Here is a 24056-nt window from a genome sequence, read left to right as displayed (position 1 = left end):
TTGCACTATTTGTGGTGTAGATTCGATTCCGAGTAGGAGCAGTTTGAGTCCGAGTTTGAGAGTGTCTTGGAGTTGTGGTGAACTTGTTGGCTGTTCCGTGGACCACATCTCCCTCTATCTTTTACTTATTCTACTATTCAGTATTCAGACAAGATATCCCTTATGTTAGATTTGTCATTTTAGTTTCAGATTTGCATCGTATTCTAGAAGGTCTTGTACTTATGACACAAACTCTTGGGTGATATTTCTTTAAGTTTTCCGCATTCGTAATTATTAGGAACTCAGCATTGGAGATTTGGTTAATTGTTGTCTTTTCACTCATCAGTTTGTTAAGTTTGTTAAATATGTTCGTTGGCTTACCTATTGGTTGGGAACATAGGTGCCATCACGACTCATGATTTTTGGGTCGTGACAAATTTGGTATCAGAGCCCTAGGTTCATCGGTCTCAAGAGTACAAGAGCAATATCTTGTAGAGTCTTGCGGATCGGTATGAAGACGTCCATACCTATCTTCGAGAGGCTATAGGACATTTAAGAAATATTTAGTTCTTATATTCATTATCATGCACACTTGACCTTGTAGAAATTCTAATCTTGAATATCTCATTCTTTCAGATCCTATTCCTACGCCTGCTACTAGGAACACTATCCGAGGTAGAGGTAGGGGACGAGCTCGAGGTCGGGGTAGGAGTCGTATTGCAGCACTTGTGGATGTTCAAGTACCAATAGCTACCTAGGGTCGTGATAAGAACGTACCTCCTGATGCAGAGGTTATTCATGGGGATGCGCAAGATCGTGTCGAGGGGGATGGGCCAGCTTAGGCTCCACCCAGTACTATTGTCACCCCAGTTCTTCAAAATACCTTGGCTCGTATGTTAGGAATCCTAGAGGGGATTGCTCAGGCAGGAGCTTTGCCTGTCAGTTCTGATGGCTCACAGACCCGTGTTGGAGGTCAAACTCCAGACCCGATAGTTGCTCCTAGTTTTGATAGTATGGAGTTTCCAGATATGACATCACATTTGGTGAACAGGCCTTCTATGACTATTGATGAGCAAAAGATGTTTGGGAGGTTCAGACTAATGAATCCTCCTACTTATACTGGTGACTTAGCTGGGGATGCATATGAATTTATAGTTAGTTGTCATGAGAGGTTGCATAATCTTGGATTAGTGGAGTCTCATGGAGTTGACTACACAACGTTTCAGATGACTGGCTCTGCTAATCAGTGGTGGAGGGATTATATTAGTAGTAGGCCAGTTGGATCCCATCCACTATCCTGGACTCAGTTTACTCAGGTATTTCTATCCAAATTTTTTCCACGCAGTGAGAGGGAGCGCAAAAGGGCCCAGTTTGAGGGTTTGCAGCAAAATGGTATGTCAGTTGCAGAGTATGAGGGTAAATTCCATGCCTTGGCTAGGAATGCTTCGATGATACTTCCCACAGAGGATGAGAGAGTGAGAAGGTTTGTTAAGGGGCTTATAATTCCGATCCGTCTAGGAGTTTCTCAGGTTGCTGATTCTAGTGTTCCATTCCAGAATGTGGTAGATGCTGCTAAGGAGTTGGAGATGATTCGGCGTGAGGATTTGAGCAGCGAGACGGTAAGAGGACTCGTTATTCAGGTGATTATGGTGGTGCTCCGCCTAGAAGTCGGGGTTACTTGGGCAGAGGTTATCACCCTCAGTCCGGCAGACCCAATCATGCTGCTATACCAGCGTCTAAGGCTGGTTACGCTGGGCATAACTCTTCGAGCTCGGTGCATACTTTGCAGGGTTCATATTCTAGACCTGTAGTTCGTGGAGGTCATTTCGGTCATTCAGGTTTCTCTCATCAGCCTGCGTCTCGTAGGGGTTGTTTTGAGTGTGGTGATATGGGACACTTTGTGAGAGACTGCCCTAGGACCAGACGTGGTGGCTTACATCAGGGTTCTCAGGCATTGACTTCTAGGGTTGCACAACCTCCAGCTAGGGGTGGTGAACAGAATGGTAGAGGTGGTTCTCATTCAGGTAGAGGTGGTTCTCCTTCTGGTCGAGGTGGTGGTCGTGAAGGTTCACAAATTGATGGAGGTCGTTCTCACTGTTATGCTTTTCCAGGTAGGTCAGAGGCTAAAGCCTCAGATGCTGTTATCACAGGTATTATTCCGATTTGTCATCGCCCAGCTACTGTATTATTTGATCAAGGCTCTACTTATTCTTATGTGTACACATATTTTGCTCCTAGTCTAGATATATTGTGTGAGTCTCGTGATTTGCCGATACGTGTTTCTACTCCTGTCGGGGATTCTGTTGTTGTAGATCGGGTTTATTGACTATGTACTATTACTTTGATGGGGTATGACACTCATGCACATTTAAAGGTCCTAGTTAAGATGATTTTGATGTGATTCTTGGTATGGATTGGTTATCTTCTTACCACGCAATTTAAACTGTCATGCCAAGACCATCACTTTAGCTATGCCTGGAATTCCTATAGTAGAATGGAGAGGTTCTCTTAGTCACCCTTCTAAGGGTGTGATATCATTCCTTAAGGCTCGTCAGTTGGTACAGAGAGGATGTTTGGCTTACTTGGCCCACATTCGAGACACTAGTATTGAGACTCCTATGCTTGAGTCTATTCCAGTAGTGAGTGAATTTTCAGAAGTATTTCCGACGATTTGCTAGGTCTTCCACCAGATCGTGATATTGATTTATGTATTGACGTGGAGACAGGCACTCAGCCTATTTCCATTCCTCCTTATCGTATGGCACCGACTAAATTGAAAGAGTTTAAGGAGCAGTTACAGGATTTGTTGAGCAAAGGTTTTATTAGACCGAGTGTATCTCCTTGGGGTGCTCCACTGTTATTTGTGAAGAAGAAAGATGGATCTATGCGTATGTGTATTGGCTATCGACAGTTGAACAAGGTAACCATCACAAATAAGTACATGATACCTCGTATTGATGACTTATTTGATCAGTTGCAGGGTGCTTTAGTTTTCTCCAAGATTGATTTTAGATCTGGATATCATAAGCTGAAGATTAGGGCGGAGGATATACCTAAGACAACTTTTCGAACACGTTATGGCCATTACGAGTTTTTGGTAATGTCTTTTGGATTGACTAATGCCCCTGCAGCTTTTATGGACTTGATGAATGTAGTGTTCAAACCGTATTTGGATTCCTTTGTTATTGTATTCATTGGTGATATATTGATATACTCATGCAGTAAGGAGGAACATTAGCATCATTTAAGGATTGTGCTTGGGATTCTAAATGGAAAAAGCTTTATGCAAAATTTTCAAAGTGTGAGTTTTGGCTTAGTTCGGTAACATTCTTAGGACATGTAGTGTCCAAGGAGGGTATCATGGTGGATCCTAAGAAAATTGAGGCAGTTAGAGAATGGGTCAGACCTGCTTCAGTTACTGAGATTCAAAGTTTCTTAGGCCTTGCTGGTTATTATAGATGGTTTGTAGAGGGTTTCTCATCTATTGCATCATAATTAACTAGATTGACACAGAAGGAAGTGACTTTTCAATGGTCTGACAAGTGTGAGGTTAGTTTCCAAAAACTCAAGACTTTATTGACTACTGCTCCGATTTTGACCCTAACCGTGGAGGGAGAGGGTTTTGTTGTATATTGTGATGCTTCTCGAATTGGTCTGGGTTGTGTATTGATGCAGAAGGGAAAGGTGATAACTTATGCTTTGAGGCAGTTTAAAGTTCATGAGAAGAACTACCCTATTCATGATTTAGAGTTTGCGGTTGTTGTGTTTGCATTGAAGAGTTGGAGGCATTATCTTTATGGTGTGCATTGTGAGGTGATCACGGGTCATCGTAGCCTCCAATATATTTTCAATCAGAGGGATCTGAATTTGAGGCAGTGGAGATGGTTGGAGTTGCTTAAGGACTACGACATGACTATTCTTTATCATCCAGGCAAGGAAAATGTTGTAGCAAATGCCTTGAGTCGAAAGGCGGTAAGTATGGGTAGTCTAGCCATGTTACAGGTTGACGAGAGCCCTTTAGCTAGGGATATCCAATCTTTGGCCAATAGCTTTGTGAGACTTGATATTTCAGAACCTCGAAGGTGTTGGCTTATATGGAGGCTAGGTCATCCTTGTTGGAACAGATTCGTGCTCAACAGTTTGATGATGGTGAGTTATGTAAGATTAGAGAGAAGGTGTTAAAAGGAGAAGCCAAAGCTGCAATTCTGGATAGTGAGGGAGTTTTGAGGATTAAAGGTCGTATTTGTGTTCCTCGAACAGGTGATTTGACTAGATTGATCATGGAGAAGGCCCATAGTTTGAGGTACTCTATTCATCCAGGGGCTACTAAGATGTATCGTGACTTGAAGCAACACTATTGGTGGTGTCGTATGAAGAGGGACATAGTAGATTTTGTATATCGATGTTTGAATTGTCAACAAGTGAAGTATGAACACCAAAAGCCTGGAGGTATGACTTAGAGGATGCCCATACCTGAGTGAAAGTGGGAGCGCATTGCTATGGACTTTGTGATAGGGTTGCCACGTACCTTGGGTAAGTTCGATGCTATATGGGTCATTGTGGATCGACTGACTAAGTCTGGACACTTTGTACCAGTTCAGACTACCTATAAGTCAGAAAGGTTAGCCAAGATTTATATTCGGGAGGTAGTTCGGTTGCATGGGGTTCCTATATCTATTATTTCAGATCGTGGCACCCAATTTACATCTCATTTTTGGCGGTCTATGCAGAAAGAGTTGGGCACTCGGGTGGATCTTAGTACAGCCTTTCACCCTCAGACTGATGGTCAGTCTGAGCAGACTATTTAGGTTCTTGAGGATATGTTGCGGGCGTGTGTAATTGACTTTGGTGGTCAGTGGGATCGGTCCTTGCCTTTAGCGGAGTTTGCTTACAATAATAGTTATCATTCGAGCATTGAGATGGAACCATTTGAGGCTCTGTATGGTAGGAGATTTCGATCTCCAATTGGTTGGTTTGATGCATTTGAGGTTAGACCATGGGGTACAGATTTGTTGAGGGAGTCATTGGAGAAGGTCCAGTTGATCCAAGATAGACTTCTCATGGCTCAGAGTAGGTAAAAGAGTTATGCAGATCAAAAGATTCGTGATTTAGAGTTTATGGTTGGAGAGAGGGTTTTATTGAAGGTTTCACCCATGAAGGGTGTGATGAGGTTTGGAAAGAAGGGCAAGTTGAGCCCAAGGTATATTGGTCCTTTCGAGATTGTTGAGCGTATTGGTGAGGTGGTGTATCAGTTGGCTTTGCCACGTGGTTTGTCAAGTGTCCATCCTGTATTTCATATTTCAATGCTTAAGAAGTATCATCAGGGTGATGATCATGTGATTCAAAAGGATTTAGTGTTACTTAATCCGAATATGACTTTTAAGGAAGAGCCGATCACCATTTTCGATAGGCAAATTCGGAAGATAAGGTACAAGGAGGTTGCTTCAGTAAAGGTTCAGTGGAAGCATCGTCCAGTGGAGGAAGCTACATTGGAGACAAAGTCAGACATGAGGAGTAAATATCCTCATCTTTTTGAGCATTCAGGTTAGGTAGGTGATGTAACGACCCGCTAGGTCGTTTTAAGAACTAGGACTAGTTTGACTCCTTTTGAAAATTTAAAGGGGTATTTTTAAACTATTCAATAACTATGAATACCCAATTGATGAAACTTTTATTAAATAAATAATAATTTAATAGTTAGTGGGCTAAGTCCATAACTAATGCACTACCTTTAATATTTAGCCCATGTATTAAAATAAGTTAGAAGAGTTAAAATTAATATATCATAATTTGAGGGAAGCAGAAATAGTGATAACTGCTCACTCAATAGTCAATACCTAGGCGTCCGAGAAGAACCGTCGTTCAGGTAAGGAAAAAGAACTCTATCAATATTATTTTTTTTACAATTTTCTGTCGAATAGAATTGCAAACTTAAATAAGGGTTAATTGAATTGTTATCGTTATTATATTATTGATGTGAGGTTCAAGTACATATGTCAAGGGTTTAAATTATTTCTTATGGAGGTAATATTTATCAATAATGGGGGACAAACTTATAAGCCAATCATTAGGCAATAATATCAATGATTGGAATTTGGTATGTTTTCTATTAGAATTAGATATAGTACATAAAAGATTGGAAAAAAAAAGAAAAAGAAACAAAGGTTGTGTTAACAGTGCACTTCACTGTTGATAATTTTTAAGATGTTTTTTTTATTTATCAAATAAAGATTTAAGTTTGATATATTGATATAGGTAATTAATTATTAGGTGTTATTTTATATGATATAACATTGAAATTTAGTCCATTTGAAGAGGTTAGACTTAAGTTCTTGGCTTGAAATTTAGCAAGTATGAAAATTTTGGCATACCACTGTATATCAAGATTTGGAGTTTGGTTGGAAATATGAGTGAGTTTTAGCGTCTATGATAGACATATAATAATTTAAATGTTTACAAAAATTGCTTACTTACGAATATTGCATAATTGATAGATTGGAAACGTTCCGAAACCTTGCGAAAAGGAAAGGAAAAATCTTAAAAGATTCGTGGCACAAGTACGGCATCTAAGGTATGTTAAGACTTTTTAGACTTGTTGATGGACGTTTTCCAAATTAAAGATTAAAAATGAAAATAGACAAAGGGGTAAGGGCAAAAGTTGGGGGTCTCGTATCAATGGTGTGACGGGCATTGGTACGAGTACCAGTGTTATAAAACAGAAAGTTACTACTATAGAATGTGGATTGTAATTTGAGAATTTGCCAAAGCATATGGGCATTGGATGATATATTATTGACTTGAATTTGTGTGATTGTGTTTTATTATTTTTTAAAACCCGTATAGTTGTGATAATGGAGGTGGTTGTGCATTATGTCAATATTTATTGAGTGAGATGCATCAGCATCCCCTTATTTTGAAATAATATTGTATACATGCATTGACATGAGATTGAGTATAATAATGGGCACGTGGAGATCGTCCGTGCTGGGGATGGTAAGATGTTAAGATTGTAATTTGGGCACGTCGAGACCGTCCGTGCGGAAATTGTTTGATATTATGATGGTGCGTTGAGATCGTTCGCATAGACACGTGGAGATCGTCCGTGTCGGTATATGGACCTCGCGAGTCCCCCATGGGTCATGAGCTCTCGATGTATTTCTGAGGAGTATCATGTATATACGGTTGAGTGAGTACTGGGTAGTCTGAGAAATATCATTACATGGTATCTTATTGCATCGCATTTCATCACATCATTCATTCTTGATGATTATATGTTTCATTTGGTGTTTGAAAAGTACTTTATGTTGATTTCCTTTATTGGTAAAACTAAAATATTAGGTTTATATATATATATATATACTTATATAAGTTAAGAATTTATTTTCTTATATAAACTCCCGTCACTACTTCTTCGTTGTCGGTCAATGAGACATACTGGGTACACGTGATTTTGTACTCATACTACACTTGTTGCACTATTTGTAATGCAGATTCGATTCCGATTAGGAGCACATCTCGAGGAGCAGTTTGAGTCCGAGTTTGAGAGTGTCTTGGAGTTGTGGTGAGCAGCTTGGTTGTTCCGTGGCCCACATCTCCCTCTATTTTTTACGTATTCTGCTATTCAGTATTCAGAAAGGATATCCCTTATGTTAGATTTGTCATTTTAGTTTCAGACTTGCATTGTATTCTAGAAGCTCTTGTACTTATGACACCAACTCTTCGGTAGTATTTCTTTCAGTTTTCCGCATTCTTACTTATAAGGAACTCAGTGTTGGAGATTTGGTTAATTGTGGTATTTTCACTCATTAGCTAGTTAAATTTGTTAAATATGTTTGTTGGCTTACCTATTGGTTGGTAACATATGTGCCATCACGACTCGTGATTTTTGGGTCGTGACAGAGCTGACCCATCCAATTTCGTTTACCCATACAAGCTTTGAAATTTAACGGGTTAGGCCGGGCTAGTCCATTTTTGCTGTGGGCCAAAAAATGATCTTCTCAGCCCACAAATACGTGGAGTACGGGCTTGCTTGGTCAACCCTCTTTTCGTAAAAATATATTTTTATATTTTTTAAAATTAAATTATAATTTAAAAATATTATCATAAATATCGACAAGATAATATTACTTGGTGTTAGTGTTACTATTTATTGATCAAATCCACATATAAAGTTATCATTACAATATTTATTAAGTTTGATTTCAAGTAAAAACATAAATAAATAAATAAAAATATAAACCTAATTGTTTTCCAATGATCATTATAAAACACAAAAACTATGAAAATATTCCATAGGCTTACGACCTATGTAGTGATTCCTAGAAATTTTAGGAATTTTTTGTGTCACGTAATACATATTTTATAAATATAATTTGTACTTAAATAATAATTATTCAAACTTTAAATTGATTTTAACTTTAGAATCTTGTTATTTTAATACTCTATTTTATTCATTTTAGTTAATTTTTATTTGGCTCACGGGCCAGCCTTATCCATATTTTTCAAACCCAACAAATCGACAGACTTATTCAAGTCGGGTTAAATAAACTTTTTTCTTTAAATAGGCTCAAAAAATTGTAGCTTAGCCCTATCGAATCGGAGTTAGGCTAGGCCTAACGGGCCCGACCCATATTAACAGATCTAACGTTTGTGATCATAATTGAATGTATTATTTGTTGATATATATGTAGTTTTTAATTATTTGTATTTTGAACAATTTATATAATCATATAGAGGTAAAAACTACAACTTGCAATTTTTATTTCTAAATATAAATGGTTTATTCAGTTTTTCTATTGTTACTGTTCTTTTAATTTTAAAGTAGACGATCTATCTTTTAAAAATTGATAATTAGTGTTTTTTGACCGATCAATATCTGAAGAAAACAATTATTTACCCTCAAATTATTCAAGTGAAAAAATAACAAATATGGTGACAAATTATTACTTTTTTAACTAATTAGAAGGCCACAAAAATTTAATATTGTCCGACATATATTTACATTGGCCCAATTACATAAAATAATAATGATTCAAGAGTATAAATGAAAAGAATCTTTTTGAAAAATTTTAATCCAAAGACAAGATTAAGTTGGATGTAATGAACTAAACAGTTAATAAAAACTAATCCTTGCATTCCTAGCCACTATAATACTATTCCATGTATTATTTATGCCTACATTATTAATCCATTTGTCATTAATCTCTGTACCAAACATGTAGTATTTACTACAAGGGTCTCGCACACAAAATCAAAACAGCAAAATAAGTAGACACATGAGTAGGTAGACTCGGAACAAAATAACACTGTAGTGGCACGATTGCAAACTGAGACTATACATGTGATCACTGCATCAGAGACATCTACCTCGGATCTACCAGTATAACATGACATACTATGTTATCACCACTAACCTAAGAACCACCATGAGCACTGCCTTAAGCTAGCCTTTGTACCACATCTAGCACTGTATGAATTATTGAAATGGCATAGCGCTGAAAAAATCTCTAACCCCGATTAAATACTAAAAGAGGCACGTTTAGGGCAATACCATATCTTGTGTCCAAACTCGATCACAATCAGAAATCTCGAGGACCTAAACCTCGCTTTGAAAAACCAAAAGAGTTTGTACGTTCTCCATGACTAGTTTGACTGTACCTATGTCCGCTAGCACTGCCCTGAATTCCTAGATGCAATAGTCAACACCGATGACCTACCCCGAATAAACTCAACACCTAAATGTATGATGTTGGACTCACCTGATGACAAAATGACACTATCCTATCTAGGATGTCAAATACCCTCGATCATACTAGCAAGATTGACAATATTCTAAACGTACTCCCTCCATTTCAAAAATAATGTCCGCATTTCCTTTTTAGTCTGTTTAAAACAGAATGATCCCTTTTCTTTATTGGAAACACTTTAATTTTGACATAACTTTAATTTAGAACCACAAGACTCAAAAGTCTTCTTTCATTTCTTAAACTTCGTTCCAAGTCAAACTAAGTCTTTCTTTTTTAAAGGGAGAGTGTATAATATAATAACACAAGAAAAGTTGTGGCTTCCTTCACCAACTTACGACACAGTTCAAACTCAATAGATATAGTGGAAAAAGCATAAGAAGATAGCTCATGAAAACTTAGATATTTTTGGAGACATCTATGTCTTATAGTCTTTGTAATCAACAAGGATGAGTTTCAGCATAGCTCCGTGTGAGATTCCAAGTACAAGGCTCATTTTTACGATATATCTCAGTATGCTTTGTTGAGTATTCCTACTGAATTTGAGCAAATCCGTTAGTTAAGGGATTCACCAATTTGCTTGACTTTTTTTGTCTACTCAAGTGGTACATTTCAGTCAACCATGTCAAAATGATTAAAGGTATTCAACATGCAAGACATAATTTGCATCAAGAGGATAAATTCAGAAGTGATACATACTTCTATCAATTAAACAATGAAATATCCCTAAATCTCATTCAAACAAAGCTAAATTACGGAGCAGAAATAGAATATACAAATCATATCAGATCATTGTATATATGCATTGATGGCACTTCATTGATGCATTTTAACAAACACTAAACATGCATAAAACGTAAATAATCATATTAAAAGTATATAAATCAGAATATCTAGCTTGGATTTTCCCACAAGAGGAGAAAATACATTATAAAGCGCTCAGTTATTTCAGCTTCGATAATCTGGGGAAATATTCATCACATCCATAACCTAAATCATTCAAATTATTCATAATCAATCATATTATACCCATGTATTATTAATCTGATAATAAAATCAATTATGGAAATTGTGCTTAAGCTTACTGGACCAGCTTCAAAGATATTAATATATCTCAGCAAATCTGAAGAGCATTAACAAATTCAATTTACGAGCAGATTAACACCTCCCTTCAAATCAATTATAGAAAACGGGGCTGCCTGAATTTCCACTCAAAAATTTACAAAACGAAAAACAACAAAGGAAAAAACAGATATAGTTTGAAAACTATATGTTCTTGTGATCTGAAATTGGAAAAAAAATATGTGAGGGGCTCAGAGGTTTGCTTAATGTGCTCATGGAAGAACGTTTTGAACGCTCTTGTCAAACAAGAGGTGTCAGAAATAAAAAGCACCGTCATCTTTACCCCTAACAATTCATCCAGAACCAACAAACAAAAAGCTAAAAAAAACATTTATAGTGTCTCAAAAATATAACAAATTGAAAAAATAAGATGCGATTCAAAAATCAAAAGAAAATTTGGATTGGATTGGGGAAGGAGACAACAGTGGTGACTAAATAACTGTAGCAAATTAGGGCTTGAAGTTTTCTTTGTTCAGTGTAAATGTTTTACTTATAGATTTTGAGTGGGCTTGAGGCTTCGAGTGTGAGCCCAAAAGGATAATTACTTAAAGTTAATATAAATTTAAATATATATATATCATTTGTTTAAATTTATATTAACTTTAAGTAATTATTAAGTATTTTACTTTGTTAATTACATAATAATAGAAATTACATTAATTTGATGTATACACTTGGTGCGGGTAGGTTTTTTGTGTCCAAAATCATTCCAATAAAGTGGTATGTATATAGGTCAAGATTCCACGATAAATGCATTTTTAAAATCGTTAGAGTTATTTGGTAAAACATATTAGAAAAAATAGAAATAAGTAATGAAAATATCTTTTGAATTTGGCGTAATTGTTAGTTTTGCTTTCAAGCGTATATTTCATCCATGGTAACAAGTTTAGGGATGTATTTAGGTTAAGTTAGACTATATTTATTTACACTTACTAAAAATTTGAATCATAATTATTCAAATTAAATTAAATTAAAAAAAGTATTAACTCATGATATAAGCAGCGAACTGATCAATAATATATTTTTAGATATTTTTAATTTAATCACTCATTTAGCAGTGGACTTTTCATTTTGTGATGGTTATCTTTTTAATACAAATATAAATTATAATAAAACTAGCTTATATCTTAAATATTTTTCTAAAGAACCTTTTAATAAAAATTATAAATTAATGTAAACTTAAAGATAATATATAAAAATATTGTATTGAAAAATTATTACGAGTACTAAAGAACGAATTACTGAGTATATATAATTTAAAATATATTAATTATAAATATTGGTTATACAATATAGACAATATTTAAATTATTAAAAATAATATAGAGAACATGAATAATAGTTCTCAAACCCCTCTCTATTTTACTCTATACTCTCGATATTTAGAGAGAGTGTTTTCTCCAATCACTCTCTGATTCACTTTCTACTCTCCAATCATAAAGTACTGAATCGTAATTTTTCCAAATTTGGAGAACTATTCATACAATGCATTTCACTTTTTAAATATTATATTGTTATGATTTTATTGTGTAATTAACATATTATTTGTTATATAAGACTATTGATTAAATTTCTAATATTAATATTACCTGTAATATAACATTTTAAAAATATATTATTTAATTGATATTTTTTCTGAATTAATAATATATATTTTTTAATTTTTGCACTTTAAGTAATTTAATTTGATATGGCTATCAATTTTCACTATGAAGAAAGCACATAATTTAAACGATATGATGAAAATTTTAATTTAAAGTACAATACATAACATAATAATTTAAATACAAGATAACAAAACACTACATAACACAATAATTTTAAAAAACACAACAATAATTTAGTAATCAGGTAGGTCATTTTCTTATTTAATAATATTCGGGAAAAAAATCAATATATGATCCAAAGAATTGTTGCGGTTGTAATTGCGGTTATGCTTGTTGAACAATTTTTAGCAAGACATAAAAAATTAAGGGGAAAATGCTCATTTGAACCCTGTAATTTTAATAACCATCCGGATCATTTTCTTTGTTTTCCAATCTTTTCATCGTCTAGAGATTTTATGGAGTGATCACAAGTCATTTACGACTTGCTGAGACTGATAGATTGGTCGTGGGTCATCCGTTTGAATTTTGTATAAGTTTTCATATTTTAGAGCCTTTGAAACTTGAACGGTTGATTTCAGTCATCAAGTCATTTGTTTGGATTTGTGTAAGTTCTCATATTTTAGAGCCGTTGAAACTTGAATGGCTGATTCAGTCAAAAGTTTAGGAAGATGACCTATGAATGCAATTATGACGGTTTCATCATCTCCATAAAGGGTCATGTTTGTCTAGGACATGGTTGGTTAGGGTTCAAGACTTCTGGTATGAGTTTGTGTCGTTAGGCATTTTAACTTTGAATTTTAAGTCAAAGGTTGACTTTGGTCAAAATTTAGAATTTTGTCAGCACGAGTAATTTTGGATTGTCGAGTTTGATCTAGAACAACCTTTTCGTGCGGTTCCCTAGGCTTTTGGTCTCATTTTAAATCTTCTTTTGATTTTTATCTTAAATGATACTAGTGTATGGGACCCACTTTTTGTCGAAACAAATTCGAAAGGATGTTTTGATGGTTCTGTTGAGTTTGGAATCCCGAATTCTATAGGGTACAATACTTTGTTTGCACACACAGGTTTTTGACTGAATACCAAGCACCCTGCTGAAGAATTTAGAGTTGAAGCAAACCAGATAGAGTGCTGATATCTAGTGCAAATTATTAACGACCAAATATTAGAATTGTAGCAACTAGAGTTTATTTTTAGTGACCAATATTTAATATTTATACCTAGAAATTTCAGTTTAAGGGCCCTCATTCAAATGACGGTTTATCTATTTTCTGAGCTCTAATTTGAGTGGTTCGAAGTCCCGTGTAATTGTTGGGAGTGTGGCCACTTGGGTTTGTGATTTGAATTTGTTTGAGGTAAATTTGAGCTCAAAAGTGCTGCCTTAATTTTGGTTTCTTGTTAATATTACATGTTGTGACTCTTTTTGGGCATCTGATTATATTCGATTTTGGAACATAAATTTGTGGCATAGATTAAGACCTTTTGATAGATTCAATTTTGGTATGAAGGATTTTTTTTTGAAAAACAAGTGAATTTCTAACTTATTTTCTCGTGTTTGTTTGATGATTTAAAAATATTTTTAAAAAATATTGCTTATTTTTGACTTGATACTAAAAAAATACTCTTTAAAATTATTTCGGATCAAAAAATCAACGTCTATAATTGATCTAATATTCAAACTAGGACAAGATCCCAATAACCATTTCAAAATCTGACCCTTAGATTTGACCCAAAACCTAACCCAAACTTTCGACCCTTAACTTGACCAAGGAATGTTTTATTTCAAAAACAATTTTTTGAAATTGTTTGATGGGATCGCGAAGGGGGCACTAGGCGAGTTGGCAAAAAAATTAATTAAATTTGAAATATTTTTCAAAAACATGCTATTTTCTTAAAAATTAAAAAAAAATTGAAACATTTTCTAAGAACTTTCTTAAAATATATATAAAAATTGATGGAGATGGCTTAAGTAGGGTGGTGGGGTGCAAATGACATAAAATAACTTGTTTTCAAAATGACGAAGGTGGAGGGGAGGGGGTGAACTTGTTGGGGATGATGTAAAAGTAAAAACAAAACTCTAAAATATTTTCCAAAAACAAAGCTTTTGAGGACAGGGAGTAAGATGGTATCTTAAAACTTAAAACGCTTTTCAATTTTTTTTAAAACTTTTTTTATGGAAGGTTTGTTTGGTAATAAGAATAAAAATATATTTAAATGGTGATAGTTAGATACGGATTATAAATAACGTAAGAAATTTTGAAGGATAGAATTTTGGAAAATATTCTTTAACTTGTTAATTAAATGCGATCCTATTTTTCTATATTTAATTTATATAAAAATTAAGAAATTGCAAATCTAACAGAAAATAATAATAAAAGAAAAAAAAGTAATAAAATTAAACTAGATTCCAAAAAAAGAAAAAAAAATTATAATTTTCCGCTGAAAGAATACAAAGACATACGTTTTATGCACTAATTTTATATATGTCACCATCTCATTTTTTGGGTGTTTTTAATTATTTATGTTATTTTACCAATAATTTTTTCTATATAATACTATTTACATTATGCCAGTTGAGTTCAATGAAATTTCCAAATGAAGATATTTTGATTTTGTTTCAAACGTATTGCAGAATCATCTAGAAAGTAATTGATATTGACACAATTTGCTTAGCTTAACTTTTTCGCAATTATTACTTCAAAATAGGAGCATATCATCAATTAGTATAATAGATAAGATTAATAGCTTAACTTTTTCATATATTCACACAGAACTTTCTTATGAATACTATAGAAAGTATAATTCTAAATTCGAGAAAGAAAATAGAAGTTATATTCAATCCAAACATTTACTAATTGATTAATATTTCGTAAAATAAAATTATATTAGACCTTTAAAATAATATTTACACAAAAAAACTCAAATACAAATTTTAATTTGTATAGAAGAATAATAATTATATAATTCAAATACTACAAAAATATACAAAAAAAGAAGTTAAAAATGAATATCAATAATTTCATAAATTAATGTGTGAATGAGTTTCTATTTTTAATAAATAATATGAAAAATTAGTCAATTATGATAATATTGTGACTTTTATTCTTATAAACTAGTAAAATAAATAAGAAAATAAGGGGGGAAATTAAACAATTATTTCTTTGGCTGGTGCAATATTTTTCACGTTGTCAACTTTAATCATGGATTCATCATGAAATGTAATAATAAATATAAATGAATTTTGAGATATAACTTTTTGGAGAGTTAGACCTTTCCATTTTAAAATTAATTTAGGGAACAATTATCTTATTCTTTAATTGACTAAATATGTAAGTACTTTTAGATTTTTGAAAATTAGATAAAAAAGAGAAATCTCATAATTAGGAGAGTGAAAGGGCTGATTTTATATAATTTTTTCAAGCAATTTTTGTATGATATTTCATTATAATATATTAATAAATTGTCATTCTTTAAGGAGAAAATAAAATATTTTAGTGATAAATAATTACCTTTAAATTTACAATAAATAACAGGAATAAGAAGAGTAGTAAAGTTTGAGATACTTAAATTGTTACAATAAATAATAGAAATTAATTAAGGAAATAATCATTGACAACTTTTTTAATAATAATAATAATAATAAATAGAAATATAGAGAAAATTACAACATTAAAAAATAAAGATAAGTAGGATAATTTTTTAAATATTTAGGTTTATATAATATATGGATAGATATTAAATTTTCATTTTTCATGGAGTTAAATATTTAGATATATAAATTTACAATAAAGAACATGAATAAGTAAAATAATAAATTTTGAGACGTTTAAGTGTTTTAAAGATAGAAATGAATGGATAGCGTAGAAATTAAATAAATGAATAGGATCTTTATCTTTTTTTTCCTTTGTATTATAAAAGAGAGTTTGGCATATAATGTTTTCTAGTTTTTTTTTTTGAATAATTATATGAATACTTAAGTTTGATATGTTTTTTTTTGTTGAGAAAATGGTTAAAGTTCCTCTCAATATATACTCGGATTTCTAACTACACACTTAGACTTTACAGGAGTTCTATCACCCTCCCGAACTATTTAAAAATGAAATAATTATACCTTTAAAACACCAAAATCAAATTATGGTGGTATGTGAATTTCACACATTTGACATGTGGAACAGTTATTAAATATATTTTTTTTTCATTTTTATATTTCTTTATCCTTTTCTTTTATATTTTCACCCATTCCTTCCATCACCAAAACACTTTCATCATTTTCAACATTACTAGGACACCATAAGTTCATCAAATTGGATCTATGAATAAGATGAGTGAATAATGAACTGAGTCTTTGAGGAAGATAGGTAAATTATGATATCAAAATATCTGAACATTGCTTTGAAAACCTAAAAACATATTTAAAAAATTGAATTTGAAGTAAACCCAGATCCCAAGATACTAGCTCTTAAAAGGCAAGAAAGAAGAAAAATGGGGTGCCCCATTCTGCACTTTCTAGTGTTGCCTCCAAAATGATGTGAAGATACGAACAAAAATCGTCAACGAATTTGGGAAGAATGTTTCAACAATCCTTGAACTCGATGGAAAGATTAAGCATAGTGTTCTCCAATGGTTGGAGTCACAATGTGATAATCCGTAAAATGTGCACTTTTGTATACACCGAAAATTATCTCTAAGAAAATGGGAACTTTGTACCAAAATAATTCAAAGTAAATCAATATATTATATTAATTTATATTTTATTATTAATATAAAGTAAACCCATGTTGATTTTTCTCAAATCATATCTAAAAAGTTTTGAGGTGATATGAATATGTAAATTTATCTATAATTGATTTTGGTTAATTGGTTTTGCAAAAGTTCTACATGAGTTTGAAACTTTGTTTAAAATCAAATGATACATTCGGTGGAAATGTTGGTGACAACAATGGCTTAGAGATGGTGAAAGATGAAGATATCTGACTTACATTGCTATGGAGAAGAAATAAAACAAATAAGAACAAGAAATGATTTAAAATAAATATATTTATTAAAAGAGATATTTAAAACAAATTTTTAATGTTGTTTTGGCTGCTCACTCTCTTAAAGAGAGTGAAATATACTCACTTTGCCAAGTAAGCATTTAGGGAGGTAATAATTTCAGTTTTATAAAATTCAAGAACATAATTGGACCCCCTGCCCCCTCCCCCCGTAAAGTATGAGTGTGTTGTTGGAAATCCTTCTTTGGATTAGGGGGACTTTTGAGCATTTTGTTAGTTTTTGAATTCATTGCTAGAATAAAGTTTGTTATCTTTTTGTAAGTTATCAAATTTTATTTTTTAAAAATGGTTCTAATCGTAGTATTGTATTTAGAATGCACTTCAACATGCAAATAAACAATAACATCGAATGCATAATGTTTGTTTTCAAATGTTGTAAAAAGATTTCATGATAAAATTCACAAAAGCTAACCATAGATTAACCTAATAAATTATATATGTACAATTATACTCATAGAAAAGAAAAAAAAATTCCATTAATTTTTAAAAACATAACTTTAAGAAAAAAAATAATATAAAAAGTTATAATTAATAGAATTTTTAAATATGTTTAAGTTCTTCAATAAAGTATATAAATGAAATATAGAGAAGAAACAAAAATTAAAAGATCAAAGTACTATCACAATAATTTGATTGTAATAATCTATATCATCTTTTTCGAGGCATGAGAGAACATGGAGTTTGTAGTTTTGTTGATTCACAAAAAGTCTTGATGGTTTGTAGTTTAGATGATTGACGAAGAGTTTTGATGTGTGAAAAAACATTGTTTATCATCATCAAAAGGGGGCAAAATGTTGGGAAGTAGGAGAATATATAAAGTAGTTCTAATAATTGATAAAGTGAACATGGTTCACTACTTGTTGTCTTATGTGTACTCTATCAGGTGAACCAGGTTTTTGTACCTGCAGACAATCTGTACAATTATGAGAGATTGCGACAAAGAAGAAAAAATGCAAAAATAAAGAAGGAAAAGAAGAAAAAAAATATGAAAAGAAATAAACAAGGAAATAAATAAAGAAAAAGCAATTCAAGTCAAATAAGAAAAGAAATATACAAGTAATGATTGAAGTCAAATAAGGAAAGAAGTAAATATAGAAAAGTTCAAGAAGGACAATGATTTGTAATTTATTTCTTTGTTGAAGTTGATGAAGGCAAATCAACTCTATAAAATGTTCAATAAATTGAAGTAAAATTAATCTTTGCATAAACACAAATCGAGAGAATTTTTCAGTAAAATGTAAAACCCTGAAAAAGATTTGAGCTAAGACTCGAACCATCCTTCGTAGTGAGTAAATTTTTCTGAGGAATTAAAAATTTCTTAAGTATTAAGATAAGTTCAATAGATTTAGCACCTTGAATTCCAAAAAGAATTAAATTGGAAATAACAAAATCTGAAATTTTTGCAAGTAAAACTAAGTTTGAGTTTTGGTTCAATTTTAAATGATCATAACTCCTAGAACAGGATGATTTAAGTGTGCTACAAGATACCATAGGAAATATCTTTGAATGATATATGGTTTTAGTTGAGAGTTCAAGAAGAGACAAGAAGAAAAGAGGATAAAAGAGCAAAGATGAAGGCATTCGTCGACGTTCTTGAGTTTAGAAGCAGATTTTCGCCATGAGTTTAATTCCTAAGAGGTATGTAAGCTTCCATAGTGTTGGGTTTGTTCTCCCAAATGCCAACCATGTAATTTTTAGCGTAATTTCATTCTCAAAAAGTCAAAGGATTTAAGTTCTTGATAGACGTTCTTGAGGTTCATTGTTGATTTTGTCTTGTTAGGATTTTGATGGATTCTTGATATGAAATTGATTGTCTAGAGTGTTTTTTTTTGTATTAGTTTAGGTTGTGTAATTGAATCTAAGGAAAACTTGAGAAAAGACATCGATTAAAAGTGATTTAGGGTCAGAAAACGAGACGCGAAATTCGTAGAAAGTGTGCCTGGTGAGATGTTGGTGCAGCGCGCCCCAGATGCGCCTAGGGGGCTAGGGCGGTGCACCTGCGGTGCAACCAAAATCAGCCTATGATGTAAGAGGCTGGCGCCCTCGCCCGTAATGCGCCAAGGTCACTTGCCCCCGCTCCTTTTCCGTCGATTGCCCGTTTGAGCTCATTTAAAGTATATCTTCACCGCTTTTGATTCTTAACACTTTAAAATACTTCTAGACACTTATAAATTATAAATAACATGAATAATAACCTTTAATTAATAATTCAAGTTCAAGGTAAAGTTAATATTAAGTTTTGAGAGTTCTTTCGAACATTTTGAGAGAGTCTATTCGAGTCCTTTTGAAGAGTCTCTACAACTTCTATAACTTGTTTCAAGACTCAAGAAAGTTAGTATGAGGATGAAGAGAATTTATGCAAGAATATACCTTGTCATCATCAGATCCTCCGTGTCATGAATCAAAACTCTTGAATTCATAAGTTACATTCTAGAAAGAGTTAAGAGTAGAGTTTAAGAAAGACTTTAAGTTAAATTGGGAATTCTTTGAGATCCATCATTGATTTAGCTAAGTTTTGAGAAAGTAGCAAGAGAATGAGAAGATTCATATAAATGAGTTCCATGTAGTTATGTATACCTTTGAGTCGAGTTGTTTCATGCTCGTAATTAAGCACGAACTTCGTAAGTTGAGCTTCTTTTTGAGAAGTGGCATCTTCAAGTTCTAAGCCATTAAGTGTTGAGTTGCTAGTCCACCTTTGAGATTCATTCCTAATCGTGTGACTATTACATGTTACCCATGAAGTCGTTGAGCTTAATTATTCATTCCCATAATTCCGCATGAATCCTATAAGTCGAATAATTTTGAGATGAGAAGTACCTTTGAGTTCTCGAGTTGAGTAGTTTATGCTCATAATTTCACATGAACCCTCCAAGTTGAAAATCATGAAATCATCCATGAACATAAGATCATGAACCTTGAATCCATACTTCAATTCAAGGAGAGTTATGAGTCAAGTCTAAAGTAAGAAGTAAGTCAAGGTAAAGTTCTTAAAGGTTTTCAAGAGTTATTTAACATTCAAATCTTGTTTTTAAGACTCAAGTTTCAAGCTAAACAAAGAGTTAAGTTTAAGTTGTTTACTTCAAAGGTATATTGAGGACCAAGTATTCCCACAGAGACTTAAAAATGTTTTTACATTTAAATAAGTAAGGAAACTTTAATTTCCAATAAGCCTTAGGACAAGTTTTCAGAAAAGAACTATATCTTTCAATAAGAAGCAAGCAGGGAAGCTAAGATTACCAAGATAACCTTTGAGCTAAGTATTTTGAGCACTAATCTCAAAAACAAAATCAGTATGTTTTAAAAACATAAGAGCCAATTATTGGGAGTATTATTAAGCTCCGATATGTGGGAGAGTTCAGAAAACTCACAACCCTCGTAAACCAATATCCATCATGGGAAAAAGAGGGTCATACTTTTTAGACGAACCCTCTTCACAGTAGACTAGTGGATCCATTAGGCAGTTCAGGTCCTATACCTTTTGCCGGGTATGGGATGCGCTGGTAGCGTGAGGTAGATCGATGTATCATCACTATAACTCTTATGTGATGGTTATCGGTTAGAGAAACTCCCATGGAAGTTATTGCATTTTTATATACATAAATTAATTGTATTTTGAAATACATTTCAGAGTTATGTTGTATCCTTATTATACACAGAGTTGAAATCATGTTTTAAAATATTTTTTTCTTTATATAGCACTTGCTTTTAACTTCGTTATATTGAAATGTGTATAATTAAGTATAAGGATTTAAGTATTTCAAGTTGAGTACATTAAGTTGAGTATCTTGAGTTGATTTATGCTTCATTGAGTCGAGTATCATATCTTTGAAGTTGAGTATCTAATATTTGAGTTGAATATCTAATCTCTAAGTTGAGTATCTTATCATTGAGTACTTCTAAGTTGAGTAAGTTTGAGTATCCTTTAGTATTCCTTGAGTTGAGTATGTTTGAAAAGAGATAAGTATGTTTCCTTTTTATCAAGTTCAATCTTATGTTTTATACTTTAGATTTTCCCTTACATGCTTGTACATTCCACATACTAAGCCATTTGGCCTGCATCTTCTCATGATGCAGACACAGGTATTCAATATCATCAACATGAGCTTCTTTGATACATCCGAGAGTTTGAGTTAGCTATGGTGAACCTCCTTGCTTTCAGAGGATTTTAATTACTTTTTAGTTCAGTTAGGAGGTGGTGGGTCTTGTCTCGACTTCCATCCTCATCAGTTAGAGGCTTTATAGACAGTCAATATAGTTGAGAAGTCTGTATTATTCATTTATTTATTTAAATGTTTTAAAGACTTAAGTTGTCTATTTTATGGCGAGTTGAATATACTATTTTCATTCAAAATTGTTCGTTTAAGTGAAAAGCTTCGTAAAGTTTAGTTTATTTAATTTTATTTCAATTTTAAACTTTTGCATGCTTAAGTTAGTCTTTCGCTTATAGTCAATCATGATGAGAGTTCGTTTGGGAACCAACAATGATCTTCGAGTGCTGGCCACATCCAGGGTGCAGACTCAGGTCGTGACACAAATCCAAAATCATAGATATTGAATATTCATGAAATTTATCATCTTCAGAGCAGTAGTTATTGGAGAAAAAAATAGAGTTTCATCACAGCAACGTAAGGACCGGTTTCACGAGTTTTGTTCCACTCGGAACTATTGAATGTTGAAGTCTGATCAAATAAAGTCTAGGGTTATTAGTCTTTGTTGATTTGTTCTAGGTTTATTATTGAGTTGTAATAATTCCTAGATTGTGTAAGAAGAAGTGGATTTGACTTCTTGAGGGTAGAGTCTTGAGAATATTGTAACAAGAAGTGGGTTTGACTTCTTGGGGGTTGTAACACCCCCAACAACTTTTTTGAACTAAGACTCGCACCATTGATCGTAGTGAGTAAGATTTTACCAAGGAATTAAAAATTTCTTAAGTATTAAGGTCAGTTGTCTAGATTTAGCACCAAGAGTTTCAAAAAGAATTAAATTGGAAATAACAAAAATCTAAAAATTTGAGAGTTAAGCAAAATATGAGTTATGTTTCAACTTTAAATGACCATAACTCTTAGCACATGATTATTTAGGTTCTATACAAGATACCGTTGGAAAGATATATGAATTATCTTTCCAAATCCACCGATTTTGCTAAATTCCATGTTTGGATGAGTGATATATGACCTTTTGAACTTTGACTGTCTAGCTAATGAAAGTTAGCCAAAAATAGTGAGGGGCATATTAGTCCTTTCCTTATCCAACCAGATTAAACTCGTTTCTAGTCATGTTTTAGGGTCTAATCCTTTTAATTTCAGTTTCATAATCCTAAAATACACTTAGGATTTTAGTTGAGAGTTCAGGAAGAGGCAAGAAGAGAAAAGAGGAGAAAAAATGAAAGGAAGAAGGCGTTCGTCGACGTTCTTGAATCTAGTTGTAGATTTTCACCATGGGTCTGATCCCTAATAGGTATTTAAGCTTCCGTAGTGTTGGGTTAGTTCACTCACAAGACAATCATGTATTTTTTCAACTAATTTTCATCCTTAAAGTTTAAAGATTAGAGTTCTTTGAAGGTGTTCTTGAAGTTAATTCATAATCTTGTTATGTTGGAGCTTTGATGATTTCTTGATATCAAATTGAGTAATTTTAGTTCTGTGTCCAATAGATTAGAGTGTATTTAATTTGATTAATCGAATTCAAGTGATTGGGGAAGAAACCGTTCGAATTTAGGCGATTTAGGGTGATAAAAACGAGCAAAAGTGCTCGGCAGAATTTTCTGGTTTAGGTCCTGGCGCGGAACTCCTGTTAATGCGCCCCAAATCCATCTCTGTCCATCAAGGGTTGGGTCTTCATACCAGCCATAGCCCCTGTGTTGTCTGCCCAGTTTGCCTCCGGTATCTCCATCTGAGTTCGTTTAAAGTGCACCTTAACTCCTTTTCGATTCTAACTAATCTAAGCTACTTATAAACACCTAATATCAGTCCTAAAATGATAATAACCGTGAATTCATAATTCAAATTCAAGGTATCGTTGAGAGTTATGTTTTCAGAATTCCTTCAAACGTTCTATGAAAGACCTTTTGAGGATTTTTCTATAACTCCTAGTAACTTGTTCCAAGACTCAAGCGAGTACAAGAATGAATAGTATGTATTCATGAGTCTACAATATCACCTAGATCCTTATTATAATGAATCATAACTCTTGAATTCATAATTCATAATTCAAATTCAAGAAAGAGTTAAGAGTAGAGTTCAAGAAAGGCTTTAAGTTAAATCGTGAATCTTTTGAGATGAACTATTAAGATTGAGCTAAGATTTGAGGAAGGAAGTAAGAGAATGAGAAGAGTTGTATACATGAGTTCCATCTAGTCACTTAGAACTTCGAGTCAAGTTGTTCATGCCCATAACATCCTCATGAATTTCATATATTGAGTATCATTGAGAGGAGTAGTATCTCCAAGTTCTAAGTCGTAAATATTGAGTTCCTTATTCCTATATTGAGTTAAAAAGTACCATGTAATTCTTGAGTTGAGTAGTTCATGCTCATAATTCTGCATGAGCTCTCCAAGT

At 33.0% G+C, this 24056-nt stretch overlaps 2 protein-coding genes, 1 long non-coding RNA gene and 3 other non-coding genes across 6 annotated transcripts; 2 read left to right on the top strand and 4 right to left on the bottom strand.

Annotated features, from left to right (window-relative positions):
* Nucleotides 1-872: 872 nt before the first annotated feature.
* LOC138337355 (uncharacterized) lies at nt 873-2305 on the top strand. Its single transcript, XM_069287265.1, has 3 exons — nt 873-1022; nt 1206-1667; nt 1769-2305. The coding sequence occupies exons 1-3, from the start codon at nt 873-875 to the stop codon at nt 2303-2305; spliced, it is 1149 nt and encodes a 382-aa protein (XP_069143366.1).
* A 2593-nt stretch (nt 2306-4898) lies between these two features.
* Nucleotides 4899-5528, top strand: LOC138337354 (uncharacterized). Its single transcript, XM_069287264.1, has 2 exons — nt 4899-5012; nt 5232-5528. Exons 1-2 carry the CDS (start codon nt 4899-4901, stop codon nt 5526-5528), a joined length of 411 nt encoding a protein of 136 aa, XP_069143365.1.
* Nucleotides 5529-10406: 4878 nt separating this feature from the next.
* Nucleotides 10407-11252, bottom strand: LOC104648219 (uncharacterized). The gene is made up of 2 exons (XR_742302.3): nt 10808-11252; nt 10407-10712 (listed from the first exon to the last, which is right to left on the bottom strand). It is a non-coding gene; the product is annotated as an uncharacterized lncRNA (long non-coding RNA).
* On the bottom strand, nt 10602-10709 carry LOC112941949 (small nucleolar RNA Z103). The gene has a single exon (XR_003247608.1). It is a non-coding gene; the product is annotated as a small nucleolar RNA Z103 (small nucleolar RNA).
* Nucleotides 10791-10923, bottom strand: LOC112941918 (small nucleolar RNA snoR77). The gene has a single exon (XR_003247567.1). It is a non-coding gene; the product is annotated as a small nucleolar RNA snoR77 (small nucleolar RNA).
* Nucleotides 11033-11128, bottom strand: LOC112941957 (small nucleolar RNA snoR1). Its single transcript, XR_003247616.1, has one exon. It is a non-coding gene; the product is annotated as a small nucleolar RNA snoR1 (small nucleolar RNA).
* Nucleotides 11253-24056: the final 12804 nt, after the last annotated feature.

The sequence above is a fragment of the Solanum lycopersicum genome, chromosome 7 (assembly GCF_036512215.1).
Source record: "Solanum lycopersicum chromosome 7, SLM_r2.1".
Classification (NCBI taxonomy): domain Eukaryota; kingdom Viridiplantae; phylum Streptophyta; class Magnoliopsida; order Solanales; family Solanaceae; genus Solanum; species Solanum lycopersicum.
Note: the sequence above shows the minus strand (reverse complement) of the source record. Positions and strands in the feature narration are given on the sequence as shown.